At 40.2% G+C, this 20,761-nt stretch overlaps 1 protein-coding gene across 1 annotated transcript in view; it reads right to left on the reverse strand.

Annotated features, from left to right (window-relative positions):
* Window positions 1-18,771, reverse strand: part of DPM1 (dolichyl-phosphate mannosyltransferase subunit 1, catalytic) — a gene marked incomplete in the record, with an annotated part of 580,475 nt that extends 561,704 nt beyond the window's left edge. Inside the window, 1 exon segment of the mRNA XM_044088984.1 lies at window positions 18,574-18,771. Within this exon segment, the coding sequence (XP_043944919.1) occupies window positions 18,574-18,702 (129 nt within the window).
* Between the last annotated feature and the right edge of the window lie 1,990 nt (window positions 18,772-20,761).

The following is a 20,761-nucleotide window of genomic DNA, read 5'->3' on the forward strand; positions in this document are numbered from 1 at the left end:
AGAGCTGGAGATAAGGGATGAGTCATCAGCATATTTGATAAGGAAGGATTCTTTACAAGATGTGTAGAAATTGTTGGTAAATACGTTGAACATGAGGGGACCCAGGATAGACCCTTGCAGTACGGTGTAGGGACAGGTAAAAATGGAGAAGTGGAAGAAAGACATTTGACAGATTGCTGCCTGCAGGATAAGTAACTGGAGAACCAGGTAAGGGAGGAAGAAGACAGATTTAGATTTGCAAGCTTAGATAGCAGTAGGGGATGGAAGACTGTGTCAAAGGCCTTGGAAAGGTCAAGGAAGAGACAAGATATGAATTTGTTGTTATCTAGGGCCTCGGCAATGACGTGTGTGAAGGATAAGAGGGCTGTGGTTGTGCTATGGTTAGGATGGAAACCATGCTGAGTGAGAAAGTTGTTCTGGAGGAGGTAGTTAAGAAGCTTTGAGTGTAGTTAGATTGGTCTGTAGAGTTTCCACCTTTACACAGGAGAATAGTAAAGAGGGATTTCCATAGTGCAGGAACAGTGGATTCCTGAATTGATCTATTGATTATATACATACATGCACACACACACACATTTTATATATGTATATGCACGCGCGCACACACACACACACACACACACACACACACACACACACACACACACACCCCTGCATGCATGCACACACATACCTCCACTTCCAATAACCACTTTTGATGGCTATAGTTGTTTAGCATCAAGCGAAAAAAATGTTACCAATATTAATACATTCTGCTTGTTTCAGAAACAATAAACAGCCCCCTCATGTGATCATTTAATTGTGATCAACAGAAAGTACTTTCCTTTCAAACAAGACCAACTCTCCAGTTACCAACTCTGAATGTGTATATTCCAGCTGTTTGTATGTTATAGTCTACCACTATAATGTATTCAATTTGCTCTTCACTAACTACTTCCCCATACTTATTTAATTCAGATCAAGTGACATAATTGCTAAAATTTTAGTACACAATATAATTTATTTGTGGTTTGTTAAATCGGTGAGCGTGCTGGACTAAGGATCAGAGCCTGTCAGGCAAGAGTAAAGACCTTTCAACTTGACAGTAACAGTTAAACAGATGTACACTTGCTTAAAAGTGTAGTTTTGAATGAGTACAGTTGAAAACTTGAGTACTAATCATATTAACATTAGAGCAATAAGACAGAAATCACAATTAACATACATTAAAATAAGGATTTTGGTACAGATCATACTAACATACAGTTATGCAGAGCAAGTTAAAAAGGATTAGCAATGCTTAAGATCTATACACATGATAAACAGTGCTTAAGAGCTATACAATATATAACATATTATATACATGGTGGGATATTGGTTATACTCCATTCAGCAGATTTATTAAAGTAAGATATTACAATATTGGTTGCAATCTATTCCATACATGTGTTAAAGTTGCACTGCATTATACTCCATACCTTCTAACATTATCTGTTACAGTTCCAAACAGATTTTTGATTTGTCTATGCAGTGTGTTGCCGCTAACCATTACCCCTGTAGCACTTCCATGCTATTTCACCAAGGAGATGTTCTGTAAAAAAGGATTTGGTTTTGGAACTTGGCTTCTTACTTCAGGAGGGAGATTTCTATGTAACAGTAGGGCCTAATTTGCAATATCATCCTCTTCTACTGCTGTTTTTAGAGGGGTGTCTTCCTCACAAGTTGACACCTTTAAACCAAATATCTTGCCTCAAACCTATTTCAGAAGTGTGTTCACTGCCAACTGATGCAGCATCTAAATATCAGTAATCTGATCTATGAAAGATGGCACTGCTTTACACCCAGCCATGAGAAAGGCACTGCTCTGCTGGATCCAAAAGAATTCCATGTACTAGCTCAAATCATGGTTGTGGTGCCAGTAATATATCCACAATATGATACAATCAACTACCACTTCCTCTTACTAAATCAGCTTGCAACATTTGGCCTATCCTAAAGCACTACCCAGTGACTCTCACACTAGCAAGAAGACAGCACATTTATTTATTTAACATTTATTTACCGGGAAAATCTGACTTAGAACAAAGCCAATTTTCAGCGGAGGCCCGGGGAGAAACACTCCAGATGAATGTCTTTGTAACTTGGGAGGAAGCCAGAGCACCCAGTGGAAACCCACATGGAAGCAGGGAGGACATGCAGACTTGGCATAGAAGGCACCCCAGCTAAAAATCAAACAGGAGAATCACTTGCTGTGAGGCGACAATGCAACCACTGCACTGTATATTTGACATCACACACAAGATCAGGACAACTCAGCCTACCCTACTGCTAGTTCAACTGGTTGTTTCTCAGGGGTGTTTGATCATCTTGATTTTCAATATTTCAGAAAGAATGGGGGAACACTGAAATAAAAACAGCTTAGTGCAGCCCACTGATAACCTAACCTTGTTATGCTCCTTCCCCTACAGAGAAGGTGCATTGTGCATCCTCCAAAACTAGCCTTGGTGATGTCCAAGGCTGGTTTAAGTCTTCTGGTCATCAGCTCATTGTTCAATAAACTACATTCAAGTTATCTAGCTCAGGCAGGTCAAATGTAACAATTTGCCAACTAATCATATGAAATCACTGGAGGGGAGCACTACTGATCTTGTGGACTATCAGTCAGAATTATCACTCTCAGGGAACCAAAGGCAAAAGATGTTACACTAGGCCAAACTATTCTTAGCACTGAGTCTAAAGGGTACCCACTCTGATGGTGCTCATCCTAACCGTATTTTACTCATCCCACATTCTCACCAACATGAAGCCACACAAACTCAAAAAAATGGAGAAGATGAACTACAAGAATCACCTATTTTTGCTTACATCTTCTGTAAAGTGTTGCATGCAGCCCAACGGCTGGAAATCTACAAATACTAAGACACAGGCTTAGCTTGTGAGTGCATGTCATTTAGAAGAAACCAAAATATAATCCATTATAACAGAATCAAAAACCCTGAAAGCCACACATCAAAAGCCCCCATTCCCATTCACTGAATATCTTAAAGTTAGTTTAAAAAAAATGGAAAACTGACCCTACAGACACCATAAATAACACTTCCTAACATTCAGTACAGATTATTTTAATCTAATTTCAGTAACAGTCACTTTTCAAACTGCTTAACCATTTCTTTTTCCTGATAAAACAGGCAACTATGTTCAAACAAAATCAAAAGATTTCCAGACACTAAACACAGTCCTCCTTAATCAAATATAGGAAAACCAGACGTCTCCTCTTAAAATTAAAAAGTGAAACTATATTTAAAAAATCTGCATCAGTCACTTTTCAAACTGCTCAACCAAAATCATTTTGGAAAACAGTTCAGCATCTATGTTCAAACAAAATCAAACTATTACTAAACACTAGACACACTCCTCCTTAATCAAATAAAGGAAAGCAAATCCTCTCCTCCACCATATTACTAAATATTCCATTCATCTCCCCCTTCACTCCAAAAATACATTCACAATGCAATTGATTATATTTTTTAAACCATTTCAAAAAAAAAAAAAAAGAAGAATTTATAGGCAAGCACACGCGCGTGTACAGACACATACATTGTCCACAGTGTACTGTATTATTCCTTCTGGCAGTATTCCTGGAGATTTTTTCTTTGCCCTCTGCAACACTTCTGACATCAACACCTTCTAGTCAATCACCTTACCGAGGTATACAGATCTATTAATGCACTAGAATGACTTTACAATATCTAGAAAGGAGGGCCTACTCTCACAGGGGAAAAGGCCAACCCCAGCCCCAGCAGTTACTCAAAATATTCCTGAGGACTTGGTGTTTTACTATAAAAAGTTTTATCAGCCATATTAAAGAAAATTGCAGTAATGCCAACATTCAGTATATATATATATATATATATATATATATATATATATGTTAGTTACTCTGATCAGGAAAACCTGCCACAATAAGGAATTTATTCGAGAAGAGGTGCCAAGGTACTCAGTGCAAATAACTACAGAGGGAAAGGTAACACAATGAAGAGAGGCCAAGAAGACAACTGGACTGCAGGCTAGAGAAGGCCTTCCCTGTTAGGGACTGATATCAGGGTATAGGCAAAGAGAAAAGGAACAGGGGAATCCTAATTGAAAGGCCTGCTTTGTTAGAGTTTATTTTTACTGAATCTAGAACAGACACTGCTGTTGAAAAAGGATAATTAGTACGGCATATAAAAGATTGCACTATAACTACAGAAATCAGAGGATGCTATAAAAGATTGGGAAGACAGACTGGATGAAATTCACAAGGAAACAATGGAAGGACATAAGTATGGCTCCCAAGTATGCAACAAAGTCATGTTCCTAACCCTATCACCTACCCTCTCCCACAACAAAACAAAACCTTCTTTCGTATCTACCCACTGATTTTTATGCTACCTTCCCTCCTACTCATTTCCACATGGACCTTTTACTTCACCCAACTACAAAACAATTTTCTTTGCTCTTACTTGCCTCTCTGCCACCATTCTCTTTCCCAAGGGCGTCAAGTTAGCCTATCAACTATTATTATCTCCCTTTCAGCCTTAGCCAAAAATTTTGTTTCATAAAATCCAAAATCTTGAAAATGACTCATTACTAATCCATACAATCAAAGTCTTTCTACACTGTACTTAAGAACGCTCAGGTTTATAGGTCTTCAACTGAACCAGTATTAAATACACCCTTTGTCTTTTCTAATTAAGACCCCACAATTGTAGGTTCCCAACTTTTTGGCTCAAAATGTTGCAGTTTCTTCTTGCATTTTTAAGATATTTTATTTTTCTAAAAAATAAAGTATTTCATTTAATAATGACAATTGTTCAATTATTACAATTACTTAATTCTTGTGCTTCAAAACGGCAGCCACGGTGGTGCAGTGGTTAGCATTGCCACCTCACAGCAAGAGGTTCTCTGGTTTGATCCTTGGCTGGGGTGCCTTCTGTGCGGAGTCTGCGTGTCCTCCCTGTGGTTGCGTGGGTTTCCTCCGGGTGCTCTGGTTTCCTCCCAAGTCCCAAAGGCATGCTGTAGGTGGATTGGTACTCTAAATTGGCCCTAAGTGTGAGTGCGTGCATGTGAGTGCCTTCTGTTGAAGGTTGGGCGCCAGGCTGGCAACTTGACACAGTAAAACTCCACTGCCAATCATGAACGGACAGGTGATCCACTGTGGCGACCGCTAACTGGGAAAAGCCGAAAGAAGAAGAATTCTTGTGCTACAAAAAAATGCAAACTAAAGTTCTCAATATTTCAACACAGCCAATACAAGTTTATTTAACTGCAGAAAGGTAGTGGAGCTTCTTCACCCTTCCATATTTCTATCAGTCCCCCCACTTTGTTGTAACTAGGTAGGATCTCTACTTGTTCACACCCCATGGTATACTTACTCCCTAATACTCTCTCTTTTCATCCTTTGCTGACAGCAAAACATCATTTTCCTCCTCTTCTTACTCCCCCCACCTATGCCTTGTTTTTCACAGTTTCAACTAAATACTCACTTCCTCTACCAGTCCTAGGTGGCATCTCTGTTAAACCCACTATATTCTTCCATCTGTAGCAAAAAAGGGGTTTATTTTCCCTTTCTACATATTCCCTCAAACAATAACACTGCCAGCTTTTCCTCTTAACCATCTCTGCTCTCCTTAACTTCATCTAATTACTATTCTTCAAAAGCTATTGGTGCAGTGCTCTTTTTCACAATATCTTCTGCTCACCCACCACTACCACTGGTCAGTACCCCATGGCCCATCACCTGGCCTTGAGTGGGTCTCTTTTCCACACACCACTATAGCCTTTCTTAAGCTGACAGTTAACTCTCTTAGACTTGAGGAAGCACCTAAATCCATTAAGTGATGCTCTGCACAACAGAGACCATCACTAGTTCTGACAACCTTGTGACACACTACTCCAACTGGTATCCCATTCAATTTTGAGCCATATATATAGTCTTTACTCCCCTAGCAAAGTTCTATCTTACTAAAAATGTTAGCATGCACTCCTGCCCAACATAATTAATATTTTATTTTATACAACTTGGGTTACTATTTCAACCACATTAATTCTGAGGCCATTTCTAGTCATACTTTCTTAAAATGTATTATTTTATTGCTTTCCACTCTACACCTTGTACACTCCATATCTCCTTTCTAAAACTGAAAAACACAATCAATCCATCCATCCAGAACCCCTTTTCCCATTTTGCATATGGGGTCATGGTGTCACCACCAGACGGCTAGCCCTGTTGCGGTAGTTAATACCACTCACTCGCACACACACTCTCACCTACGGCCAATTTAGAGTATCCAATCTACCTACTGCATGTCTTTGGAATGTGGGAGGAAACTGGAGCACCCAGAGGAAACAGGCACCCCAGCCGAGAATCGAACCGGAAAGAGGCAACAATGCTAACTGCTGCACCACTATGGCCGCCTTCCCTAAACCAAGCATTGGGAAACATTACATAAATTCTGGAAACACCTACCAAAAAATAAAATAAAATAATCTGCAAACATTACCCTCATTCAAAACCAAATTAAAAGAGCACTTTGTCCTATTTTTTAAAAAGTTGCAAATGTTTCAGATACAGTGGTTAATGAATTAACTATATGTCTGTCAAGTTTACCTTAAAAGACATTTCTCTGCTATCTAAATTTTAAGTTTTTCCAGTGAATGAAGTTTCCTTGCATCATTCCATAGTATGTTCAGATCAGCCTAAGAAAGTCTTCTTATTTGTAGATCATGAATACACTGCTGATACAGAACTCAGCTGATGTATTACACAATATAATTTTGCCACAACCTACAGGAAGTGTACTGTTCTTTTCTGCATCACATTCATGTGACTATATAATCATGTCACTGTCTACATTCTGTACTGTGCTGTATACTATTTTGTTTTTTTTTCTCAAAAGGTACTTGGGTTGCAGCTAAAAATTATCAGTTTGACTACTCCACTTACCTAATTAGCAAAGAGTAAATGAAACAAATTAAAGTGCCCTACCAGGCCTTTTGTAACCGATTCTGAGGGTATGAGATTGAAAACTATGCATTTGAAAATGACGGTTTATTATGATGCGTGTGTGGCACCAGCTGTACATTTATACAGAATATTTGCTTAGTATAAAATATGGCAAAACTGTTTATTTGCCACTGCAACAACAAATTCATGACACCGTTTCTTGTTACTACTACAGTTATTACCTGCTCCTCTTTCTACCTGTAGCAAACCGGGAGTGATTCAACTGCATATTTCTGAATGACCAGTGATTCAACTGCATATTTCTGAATGACCTTCCCCATTTCCTAAAGGACTCTAGCAAGTCTACCCTGGGTGTTGAGGGAGCAGTGCCCCCCCCCCCCCATCAACCCTACTAATACAACCATCCTCTAGGAGTTGCACATCTGTGGGGAAAGGAAGCAAAGTTGTGCAAATCCTAATCTTGATGCTTCCAAAAGCATTAACTAGTAATTGCACCACTTGTGTAGTGTGTCCTCTGCTGCTGTAAATTTCATGAAATATCCCATTTTTATCTTAAACATCTTAATATGTTATCAAACAACTGAAATAGCCAATATTCTAAAAAAGTCTTTATTTTGGCAATGAAGTTAAATTCAGCCCTTTCGAATGATTGAGTGTGGTCTGTCCTAAAAAAAAAATCTAATTTCTCTAACAAAATTACTCATTCTGGACACTTCTAAAGGTGTCAAGGCCTGACTCCAGCATTGCCACCTTTTCATCCTTCCATTTCCTGATAAATAAACCACACCCCTGCCAAATAACACATCCCTTGCCTCAGAGTGACCACACCCAGAAGCACTCAGTTTTAAATACCATAAACAATGACTGCATGGGCCGCTTTAGACAATATGGAACCCTAGGCAAATTGTTCTATGGCACTCCCTACCCCTGCTGTCTACTGTTACCCTGGCCAACACCCAAGGGCTCTGCTATTTCCCTCTCATTCTTGCCTCCTCATACTATCCATAACACCTTTCTTTTGCTTTTATCAAACTTTGTTTTACTTGTCAGCTTTTTCATACAGCCTTTCAACACATTATAAATGGCCAAGACTATACCCTAACAACTATCTAGGAAAGAAATTAATTAAGCTGGGATCTGGGTCCACAAGGTCACAGCAGGTGTAAGGTTCTCAATGTTCTGATGTGCATTTTAGAGATTTTTGGCTACATCCTTTCGACTATTGATGTTCTGAACAAAAATTATGACTTAGAAAAGTAACTTTTTTTTTAGTTTTGAGAAAGAAATAAGTTATGTCCAAGGCTTAATGTTTAAGGATAACACAGTAGTTACCAATAAACTGAGTAGTAGCCGTTATCCATAAACGGAGAAGAAAATGCTTGTGAGGACACATAAATTATAAATGGGCTGACTGCCTTCCTTCAGCTCATAAAAGTCATTTTCTGTACCCCTCTGGAGTTGGTATAGAAACTGGCTACACTGATGTATTAAACTAAACTGCTGCTATCACACATCGACACGACATGCTGCCTCAGCCCTAAACTCAAACGGCAGACACCTACTGTGTGCCCATTTGAAACTAAACAAGAATGAGAAAGAGCATAAAATGAAGTTATATACTCATCATTACGTTCCATGTGAGTTGTCCATCTCACCTTCATTCTTACTGGTTGGGTTCAGAACCGATCCTCGGTTCCAACTCTGCCGTATACTAAAGCTCAAGGTCTTCCACTAGCTTGTGGCTGCATCCCTATCCCATCATGCTCTAGTAAAGCTCCCCAGACATTGTTTGCTGATACTGCAGTTACCTAAGGTACTATTATAACATTTTGTAAAGACACAGAAGAAGGTCAGAGAACATATTTGCCAAATGAAAGAGCCTCTTGGTCCTCCAGGAGTCATAGGTTGGGGGAAAGAGGGTGGGATGTAAGAATGAAGGCGAGATGGACAACTCAAATGGATCATCATGGGGAGTACATAGCTTCTTTATGCGAGGTCCTATCTCGCCTTCATTCTTACTGGTTGGGACAGTGTCCCTAGCACCATGTTTTCCGGGTGGCTCACAGGAGTATATTCTTCAGGACAGTGGACCCAAAGGAGGCCCTGTTCCTGGAGGCCAAATCCACTTTGTAATGAGTGATAAAGGTATGAGATCTTGCCCAAGTCACGCAACACAGATGGTATCAAGTGGAAGTCTAGAAGGAAAAGTGGAAGAGGTTTCCATGGCTCTCGTAGAATAACCTTTGACTTTACAGAGAAGAACTTCATTGTTAGATTTATATATAAAAGCAATGCAATCTGAAAGCTATTTTAAAAGTGTGACCTTAGATACAACAGCACCTTTCTTTGCTTCTGAAAATGAAACAAATAATTGATCAGATTTTCTGAAGTCCTTTTTCCTATGTAAGCAGAAACGTAATTGTCTATGGATGTCCAGTTGGTGAAGCATATATTCTGCCTTGTTGCCACAGCTGGGAAAAAACATTGGTAATTCTCTGGACGGATTTAAATTAGACTCTGAGCATACGTTTGGAAGGAAGGATGGCTTTGTACGAAGGGATATTCTATCTTTGTGGAAAAGCATGTAGGGGGCTTTATGGATAATGCTTGCAGCTCAGAAACCCTTCTAGCAGGTGATGGTAATCAAAATACTTGTTTATCATGTCAAGAACTTTAGATCATATTATGATGCAGGTTCACGGGGGGGGGGGGGGAGCAAACAGGACAAAACAAAGTTTAGGTCCCGTGGTGGTAGAGGGATCTTGAAGGGTGGTCTTAACAAATTAGTACCCTTCAGGAGGGCTTTGCCTAGTCTGTGAGACATCAGGTTTGGGGCTAAATCACTTGCATGAAAATTAGATATCACTGCTAACTGCACACAGATGGTAGCTGCAGCTGCACCTTCATTAAATAGGTAGTTAAAAATTCAAGGATAGAACTTTCAGGAGCAGAAAAGGGAACAATGTGATTACTTAATGCCCAGGAAGAAAATCTTTTCCATTTACTCAAGTACAATTTCCTCGTTGAGGCCTTATGAGAAGAAATCAAGATATGTTTGACAGAAGGAGTAAGGTCAGGAAGCCTGGTTATATTTGGAATGGGAGCAGCCAAGCTGCAAATTTGAGGGTTTGAAGGCAAGGGTGAAAGGTTCCAGACGTATGAGTCAGAAGGTCTGGAACTGGGTCCAGAACCCATGGATTCTCCTGAAGATGAGGCCAAAGGAAGGGGAACCAAAATTGACGAGGCCAGTATGGGGCGATGAGAATCAGATTGCTTCCCAATGACCTGGCTTTCTGAAGAACTTTGGGTATCAGAGGAAAGGTGTAAAGGAGACCCGAGGGCCAATCGTGTACAAGTGCATCCCTTGGTGACTTCCCCCCAGAGGGGGGATCAGGGCAAAATAGCTGTTGCATTTGGCATTCATGGATGTGGCAGAAAGGTTGCAGCAAGGCTGGCTCCATTTGCAGAAGATCATTTCCGCTACTTCTTGTTTTAGGGACCACTTGTGAAGTATACAAATTGCTCTGCTGAGTTTGTCTGCCATCACGTTGGATTTCCCCAGGATGTGCGTTGCTATCAGAAAGTGTTGGGAGGAGGTCGCCCACTGCCATACTCTCAGGGCCTCTTGACAAAGGGAGTAGGACCTGGTCCCTTTTATGTGCCAGACAACCGACATGTCTGTTTGTACTGCAATTGTTCCCAGCGGAAGAGTCTTGTAGTGCTTGCAATACCAAAAGCACCTCTCTCATCTCTAGGATATTGATCTGCAAATGGGCCTCGAGATCCTGACAAGTGCCTTGGACTGTCCTTCCCAGATAATGCCCCCCCACCCTATCTGGGAGGCGTCCGTGGTGACCGTGGCTACAGGCTGTGGTGGAATAAATGGTTGACCTGATGTCACATGAGTGGAGTGAAGCCACCCATGAAGTTCTTTATTGAAAGACTCTGTTAACAGAGTTTCTAGTAGTAGATACTTGGTGGTAACAGTTAGGAACCAGTTGTCTAGATATGGAAACACTCGGAATCCTAGATATCTCAGGTGAGCCATGACTACTGCCATACACTTGGTGAACACTCTGGGGGCTGTAGTGAGACCAAAAGGCAGCAATCGAAATTCATAAAGACTGGCTCCCAGCCAGAAGCGCAGATAACTCCTGGATGGTCTGTCTGTCCATCTTTATTTGGTAGTATGCATCCTGAGGTCTACAAAGCACATCCAATTGTCTTTTCCCAGAAAGGGAAGAATACACTGCAGTGTTACCATTCAGAACTTGGTCTTTTTTACTGATTCGTTTAATCTGCCAAGATCCAAAATGGGCCTCCAGTCCCCGGTTCTTTTTGGTACTAAAAAGAATCTTTAGTAGGTTCCGGATCCTATCTGGTCTGTGGGGACTCTTTGGATGACTCTTCTGTCTAGCAACTTTTGAATTTCTAGAGTTGCCTGATCCCTCTGACTGGGTGGAACATCTGGGATCCTCCTTATGTTTGGGACAGGAAGGGTAAAAGGGTATGAAATAGCCTCTAGATAGGATACTTTGTACTCACTTGTTATTTCCAGACAGGCTTCTAGGTACAAAGACAATCGACCCCCGACTGCCACCAGAGATGGACAGACGGGCCTCCCTTCAAGAGCGCTGAAAGGGCCTACCGTGGAAAGAATCCCTATCGTCCTGATTTTGCGGACCCCCTCTGCCACGTGGATGGCATCTTCCATTTGTATTTCCCCCTCTGCCCCTGGCGGAAGAGTCACCACGTGTGTCCTGAAAAACTTTCTGGACTTTTCAGAACCACATCTTTCCTCCCTTTCGGATAAGGTATAGAAAAACGGACTCCTACAGCAGAGAGAGTTTTCCCTTCTAGTTCACACCTAGTTAGGGTGTCCTTGACCTTCAGCCTGAATAAGGACGAGCCATTGAAGGGGGCATTAATAAAAGGAAGATTTAAAAGGTTCCATAAAGTCGCACAAACGCATCCAGGAATGTCTCCTTAAGGAAATAACTGAACCCACTGCTTTGCTCGCTCCATCTGCTGCACAAGAAATGAGTTTCATGGAGGAGCTGAGCACAGAATTTAAGGTGGAGAGCTGACAGGAAAGCTTATCTGATACCCTTGCAGCTACTGTACCTTGGAGCTCCTTTAGATCTCTTTGTAGCCTTATAAAATGCGGCAGATCATTCAGTGCAAAAGTTGCTGAAGAAAACATGCACTTCCCGTATCTGTCCATTGTGCGAAGCTCCTTATTCGGTGGATGGGGGTGGGCAGAAGAGGATGTTTTAGAAAGTTCCTTTTTGGTGGCTGCTGCCACCACCGTAGCATCTACAGGGACACCCTTAGACAGGAAATCTTTATCAGAAGGGGCAGGTTTCACTGCATCTGGAGACTCCCACGCCTTTTAGCTCATTTGTTCCATAAGCTTGCTGAAGGGCGAGACCCAAAGGTCTTCAGGTAAACAGACTCCTCATCAGAAGGGTTGATGGTCTTCCAGCCACCTCTCTGCTTATGGATTTCTAGGATGTCTGCAAAGGAAACATCCTCAGGGGGCGACCATGGGGACCCTTCAGACTCATTGAGGTCTGTGTCAGAGGTGACTGACTCCTCTGAGGAGTCTAAATGCTTCCTCTTGCAGAGTCTCTTACAAGAGACCTCCTCAGAATGGTATTCTGGAGAGGTTTCAGAAGAGAGGGGATCACCCGATGGGGTACCCTGAGGCCTAGGGTCTCCGCTGGTCTGTGGATTGTGTGGTGCAGAGACAGACACCAGTGCCTTAGGGGGAGGAATGTCAGAACTTTGCATGGAGCGCTCTCATCAGCTCAAAAGCCCCCCCTCCCCTGATCCAATGATATCTCCAGCTCAGAAGAGCCAGGAGAGATCCCCTGAACAAAGGCGTTGGCTCCGAAGGTGCCCCAAGAGGTAAGTTCGGATCCGACAAATATCCGATCCGTCTCCCCTCTCCAGACCCGAGTGAAGAGTGTCAGCTCCTAGACTCCTCAGACAGAACAGAGGATGTCGGAGCAGATGTCAGGTCCAAAGACTTTTATAATTATGGTTGTAGTAACATTTTATTATTTGATAGTCAATATATTTTCATAAGTAATTTTGTGCATTAGTATGTATATAGGCTTTCATCCACAAAATGCCAGACCGACCATTTATGGTTATAATTTTTAACAGTGTAGAATGTCTTAATCAGTTATTTTAACAGTATTTAATATATACATATATATGCATTGTTTTATATATATATATATATATATATATATATATATATATATATATATACACACACACACACACACACACACACACACACACACACACACACACACACACACATTTTTTTTCTAATAGAAAGAAACTTTTTTAAGAATATGGGATGCAAATAGGCTATATTACAGTGAAGGTAATGATGCATTTTTATGATTGCTTGCAAGTATAAAGTCACTTTGTAGTTTAAAGCATAGACAGTTCATGGAAAACACACTCATCAGCAATTAGTTAATGAGTAATAGGCAGCCTTCATTTACTGGCTGTTGGAGCAATGTTCAGAACGTGGAGTGTATTTAAACTTTCTTATCTGTCTAATGTTTTTACCTGAAGTCGAAAGCGATTTGTGTAACTTTTAGAACATTTATTTATTTATTTGTTTATTTTTTTTTATTTATTTAAATTTGTTGACCGGGAGTGTCCGACTGGGCGTAGGTCCATTTTCAACGGAGGCCCGGGGAGAAAAGCTCCACAGTTAAAATAAACAGGCAGTATATACATTGGATTACATAGTGAATAACAATTTACATAGCAATTACATACAACATATTTACAGATGAAGAACATAGTACATCAGTAGACAACTAGAATCTTTATCTGTGAAGTGCATACCAGACATTAACAAATGTTACAAGAAGAAGAAGTTTGTGCTGTATAATAAGTACTGGCTTAGGAGCATCTGAGCTTGCTATAATCAAGGTAGTTAGTGGAGTGGAAAGAAAGGTAGTGGTTCGATGGGGTGGATGATATTAGAGTGGGAGTTGCAAGGGCATAGCCAGCATGTTTTTAGTTGCGCTTTTAGTAAAGTTTTGAAGTGAGTGCATGATGGTATGGAGGTAATTGTGGGTGGGAGTGAGTTCAATAATTTGGCTATGGCGCAAGAGAATAGTGCTTCACCAGCAGAGTTATTGGCTTTAGTGATCTGCAAGTGATTTTTGCTGCTGGATCTTAGTGGTCTGGTGGTGCGATAGGGTTGGAGTAGATTCCGGAGGGATGGGACATTTAGTGGATGGTTTACTAGTTTGTGGGTGAGTGAGAGTTGATACCACTGAAGGAGGTGAAGGAGTTCAAGCCAGCCCAGTTCAGCAAGTGAGAGATAGTGATGACTATGGTAGGATGCCCCTGTGGCGAATTTGGCGATTTTGTTGTAGCAGGTGTCTAGCTTGTTTAGATCATATTGCCTTAGGTTGGTATATATTGGAGAGGCATAAAGTAGGGTGGAGATAAGGTGGGAATTTGCTATTGAAATCTTTGCTGCTCTGGTGAGAAATTGCCTATTTCTGTATAACGCTCCTAGTTTTTTGTGGACTTTTTTTATAGTCATGGATATGTGAATGTGAAATTTTAGTTTATTGTCTATTTCCACTCCTAGCAATTTGGTGTGTTCAGTTGGGTATATAGTGGTGTTGTCTTTTGCCGTGATGTTAAAGTGAGAGTTGTTTTGAGTATGTTTGGTGGGTTGGAAGATGAGTAGTTTAGTTTTGTTTTGTTTGGGTTGAGTATTAATCGGGCATCGGATAACCATGTTTCAACAGGGGAAAAGGCTTCCTGTGTGACTTTTTGCAGTTTTGGTAGGGACTGGGCTGAGCAGATGATGGTCGAGTCATCTGCTTATTGTACGAGTGTGCCATGTTTGGTGGCAGAGGCTAGATTATTAGTGTAAACAGAAGAGTAGAGGTCCAAGGATGGATCCTTGGGGAACCCCTATGGAGACAGGTAGCTGGGGAGATATGTCATTCTGCCATACAACGGATTGTTAGCGGTCAGACAGGTAACTCTGAAACCAGTTGGTGACCGATTGTGAGAAGGACAGAACATGTTTATTATTTTTAAAAAAAGTATATATTAAAGAACGTGTTTTATTAGACATTACTGGTGTTGACTCTACACTTCTCTGCAGGCGTGTTGGATGGGTCCGAAGATCCCAGGATGGTTCTCGGCACTGATGGTTCCACTACAATCGGTTCCAGGCATTCCGGCTCCAAGGTCCCAGGTCGGCTCAGAGGAGGAATCGATGTAGACGGGGAAGTCTTGGTCAGTTCCTAATCCCTCCGGGGTTGGAGCAGAGAGGAGTTTGGCCAGCACCAGTGTCCTTAGAAATCTACACACCACCCGATTCACATCATCGTCTGAAAGACTCCTGGAGGACTTGGAGGAAAGAGTAGAAAATCTGTTTGCAGAATAGGGGACCTTAGAACAGGAGTAACTGGTTCCAGTTCTGTGGACTGGCTCCGTAGTTCAAACTCCACTGACACCGAAACAGCTGGTGCCAATGTAGGAGATTTTGCAGTTCCAGTAGTCTTCGGAGCCAGGGATACCACTTTGCTTAATTTTTTTGCTGGCTCCGATTGTCCTGAAGAGAGAGATCATCTCTTGGTGGATTTGTCAGATTTTGCAGATTGTGGTTTTGAAGCGCCTGGACCTTCTTTTATAGCTTCTTGGAAGGGGGACTTCAGCAAGCCTCTCACTATCAATTTATTTTTTCTTTCAAGGAGTACTCTGGAGCTGAAGAATGGCATACTGAACATGACTCCTGTAAATGCACTGCTCCCAGGAAGTAGACACAAACAGTGTGGGCATCTGTTAAAGACATCTTTTGACTGCATTTACAACATTTTTTGAAGCCAGAAGGCTTAGTTTCCGTATGCTCCTTGGACATGTTCAAAAATCACAGTCCACCACAACTAGAGCAAATTAACAACTACAAAAAACTTAACATACTATCAAAACACACTACAAAAGGTATAATATACACATAATTATATATACATATAAAAAAAAAATTATATATATATATATATTTTTTTTTTTTTTTTTTTTTTTTTTTTTTTTTACAAAGAAGCTCTATAAACAAGGAAGGGGAAAAAATAAGGTAGCCCTCCAACTAAAATGGGCAGCGGCAGCCCTCTAACTTAAATGGGCGGATGCTTTTTTTTAACAGTAGGATTAAACTATTTATCAACTTCAAAATATTAACAACAACAGAAAAGCCCTCTAACTAAAAGTGGCTTATAGTATGGAAATTTAAACCGGGACAGGGAAGGAATAAAGGCCTAATGATAAAATGACAGCCTGAAACAAAAAACATAGCAACGAACTTTCCTAAACTAACTAGAAAGTTAAGAAAACACTACTCGCTAAATTTACAATAAGGAAGTAGAAAAAAATTTCTCAAATAATGAGTAAAAGTTTTGTCTCTTAGCCCGAGCCGAAATGGAAGCACCCGATCTGTTTAGCGGCAAACAAGATCTGTGGAACTTTAATAGCGCATGATGGGACAGGGATACAGCCACAAGCCAGTGGAAGAGCTCGAGGTTTAGTATACGGCCAAGTTGGAACTGAGGATCTGTTCCAAACCCAACCAGTAAAAATGAAAACGAGATAGGGCAACTTATCTATTATTGTGATTTGTAGGTATGCAGCATGCTCCTTTCCCCATGTCTAGAAGATAGCTACCTGTGTACATATCTGATTTTGGTACTTTTCCATTATTGGGGCAACACTTTCAATGCGATTGTTCAGCTGTAATCCAGTTTGTTAACATGTCTGCTGACCACATATGTATAAAAAGTATTTGTTTTCGTAACACATTATAAAAAAACAAGATTTTGTTAAATTTTACACACTTCTGGTTAACAGACTTAAGGTACTACATTACAACTGAACGATCAAGCTTACATAGATAACTATCAATTGGCCCCGATTGTGTACGAAAAAATCCAGTTTCATGACTATTTACTGTTAATGAAATCCATATATAAATTAGCGAAAATGTTTTTTTTACTTAGCAAACATTACTGTTCCACATGTTGTGTGCTCTACTTTTTAAGAGGCAGGGTTTACTTTCGGGGACTATGTGGTTGTGCCAGAAATGAGACAGGAAAGAAATATGATCCCAAACATAATGAATGGAAAGCAAGCAGGCATGAACCAACCAACTTCTTCTGTAAAGTAACAGAAGACGTTTCCAATGAAAAGGCATGGCAGGGAAACTGGCAAACCTTGAAAGCAGTGGTGCTGTATGAATAGGCCATTTCCCTGTCTCCTGACAAAGCTGTTTATTTCTTAAAGAGAAGGAATGGATGTCTGCTGTGACCTGTTCAGTTACTTAAACACTATGGTTCCACGACTTCTCACAGTACGATCCTATGCACATGATTTCATATTCCTCAGTAAATAGAAAAAACACCATGTAATGCAAACTATAATTATACTGGTTTATATTTGTGCATAGTGCCGCCAAATCCATAAATGCCTTGGTACTTTTCCATTAATTCAGTTAACATGGCAGCAGTCTTCGCGGACCACAACAGTTCTGTTTCCCGAAGACTGTTGCCCCATTAACGGAAAAATACGCCGATTTTAATTATGAAGAAAAAGAAAAAAAAATACAGTAATTTATTCCACCCTGTTGCTCCTATGCAGTAAACTTGCCCAAGACAAGCTGTAGTGACCTTCTCTACTCACCACTAAGGTGTGATTTTGAGGAAAGTTAAAAGAAATAATGACGACTCTGTTCCCAGGCAACACACAAGCCATAGAGAACTTTTGTGCACAACTCTGAAGTTTGACTGTGAGAAAAGATAAGAAATAATGACTACATTATACCCAAACAAACTGCACCAATCTCTGTGCCACCTCTGAGTGGCGACTAGGGTTGCCACCTTTTCAAATGGCCAAAGTGGGACATTTTTGGTACAAACATCAGATTTCACAGGCCGACACATACCCACGGTCAGTACAAAGGTTAGAACTTAACTTTTTTGCCTAAATAAAAGCTTATTCTTGTAGCATTTTAGTTGCTTATTCTGTTTCTTATAACATTTAGGTATTTTAGATACAGAATAACTGTTATATGCAACTATTACATTAAATATAGGAAATAATTTTGTCCTAAAATCTCAGGACATTTGCCATTTTTACAATTTTTTGTCAGGACACAACTGCCCAAAGAGGGACTGTCCCTCACAAAGTGGGACAGGTGGTAACCCTAGTGGCGACCCCTAACCGGGAAAAGCCGAAAGAAGAAGAATAAGAGGTCTTCTGTTACCATACATGTTCTGAAGGTTATGAAGTCTGAAACTCAAATGCATGTCATTATGTAGTGAACTCATTTGTCAGTAACTTGCTGCAAAAATCCAGAAAACACAAAATTTTATGAGGAACTGATCAAAAATAAAAATCTGGACAGCTGACATGTATTCCACGCACCCTGGAAAGGGAAACAAGGCAGTTTTCAGTCACCAATTCAGAGCAACCCAGTCGGTCTCTTAAATGATGCCAGAATAATCTGTTTCAAAAGATCAGATGAAATATCCACCTACTTCTGTAAAGCATTTCACCAACAACCAAACAATAATAGGCAAATTATCTCTTTCATTGTAAGTAGGAAGCAAAACTGAATATCTGTCATTCAATCGACTATCCTCAGACTGCAGCTTTTGAGTCGTCATCTTGAAAGTACAAAACGTAACATGTCACGTGAATAGCAATCACGTGCCAGCAAGCTCTGTAGTTGTTTAGTGACGGGAAAGTTTCTTCGCTGAATTGCTGTGTTAAGTAAGGGAACTGAATGGGTAAAAGACACTTAAGTGTATAGTTCTGTATTGTATATATGCACCCGGACACACGCGAAATGTAAACAAGAGTAACGTGTATGAATTTATATACGCGCATATTTTCTTAACTGTCCCTAATTTTTTACTTAAATTTTAGCGCGGCTGTCCCTGTTAATCCGTCCTTAAACTTGTGACTTTTTGGAAAAGGTGTCGAATTATATAATTAAAGATATAAGTACATATTAGTTCACGTCCTTTTATTCTGTTATCGTTTCAAGTCAATAATACTAAAATAGGGTTACCACCTGTCCTACTTTGCGAGGGACAGTCCCTCTTTGCATATTTGTGTCATACGAAAAAAATGGTAAATGTCCTGAGATTTTAGGAAAAAAAAATCTAAGTTGTCTTTAATTGCATAAAACAGTTATTTTTGATCAGAAATACCCAAGTGTTATGTGAAATGGCATAAGCAACTCAAATGCTACAAAAATAAGATGTTAATTTGGCAAAAAAGTGAATTTCTATCCTTTGTACTAGTCAAGGGTATGTTTTCTCCTGTAAAATCTGACATTTCTACAAAAATGTCCCACTTTCGACATTTGAAAAGTTGGCAACCGCATGCGAATATTGTATAAGTCCTTGATTATCTTGAGTTTTTTTTCTGATTGGTTGAGAGCTATGCATATCATCTACAGATTAATTTTGACGTTTCATTTGCTAAATGTTAAACAAGGGAAGAGCTAAAAAGCTTATGGTTGTGAAAGAGTTTTATTTAATTGCTTTCAACAAACATATTCCCAATCACGATGACAATAAGTAAGAACACCTTCGACCACGAGATTAAGTAAGAATACCCTGCCTTAAAACGCGACGTTTACTAGAGTTGTACAAATACTTACGAGCTATGTTCTAATGTGTGCATTGTTATGCACATGCTGTGGTGGATAATTAGACTTAAGAAGTAATTGTTTTACTGTTCTTTAGTTTTCAACTTGAAACTGTTTTCAGTGATATAAGTATACAATATAGACATGATTTTGAGAAGAAAAGTCTTTGGGATTTACAGAATTTGTTACACGCGTAGGGAACTATATTCTAAGAAGCTTAACATTTCAGAAATAAAATGTGAGTGGTGTACTTGCTTGTATTCTACTATTGTTAATAATCTGAAAATGTTCTTACTACAATATATATATATATATATATAATTTATTTATTTATTTAGGTTCATATGACTGCGGTGGTGGTGCTGCGGTAGCGTTGTCGACTCGCACTAAGATGTTGTCCTGTTTGATTCTCAGCTAGAGCGTCTTCTGTGTGGAGACATGCGTCAGAGCTGGCAACTCACCTCGTAAATATCTACTGCCAATCATTAGCAGACCGGAGTTCCGCTGTGGCGATCCCTAACCGGGAAAAGCCAAAAGACACAAACACAAATTTATTTAGGTTCATAGGTAGGCTATTAGCCCTAGGGCCTATATAAGCCTAGCCAAAAGGTACCCTGGCTTTCACCACCCAAGAAAATTATTTTCCTGTGCCCCTGTCGAGCAGAGCCACAGAGGTGATTCCCTGGGGTGAATTTCCTATTTCCCATCCAATCATCAAGATTTTTCTTGAAGAGTGCTAATGAGGAGCTTTGACATAGATAGGTAGTCTATTCCAGAGTATGGGAAGTCTCTGGGACAGGAATCTATCCCTCCAGCATGTTCTGTTTATTGTGGTGACAAGGTTTAGGTCCCTAGAGCGTGTAGCTCGGAGGGATTGTGATTTCTTTAAGTGGAGCATGTCCAACAGCTCTGGGTTTGACATAGCTTTGTATATTAGGCAGAGATTGCCTCTGAGTAGGCGATATGCGACAGAGTAAAGCTGGAGTTTTTTGAGACGGTCTACGTAGGGCATCTGTTTGAGGCCAGTAATCCTCTTTGTGAGGTATTTTGTGGCCTTTCCAGTTGTT

The sequence above is a fragment of the Protopterus annectens genome, chromosome 12.part0 (assembly GCF_019279795.1).
Source record: "Protopterus annectens isolate FY-2018-M chromosome 12.part0, PAN1.0, whole genome shotgun sequence".
Taxonomy (NCBI): Eukaryota; Metazoa; Chordata; order Ceratodontiformes; family Protopteridae; genus Protopterus; species Protopterus annectens.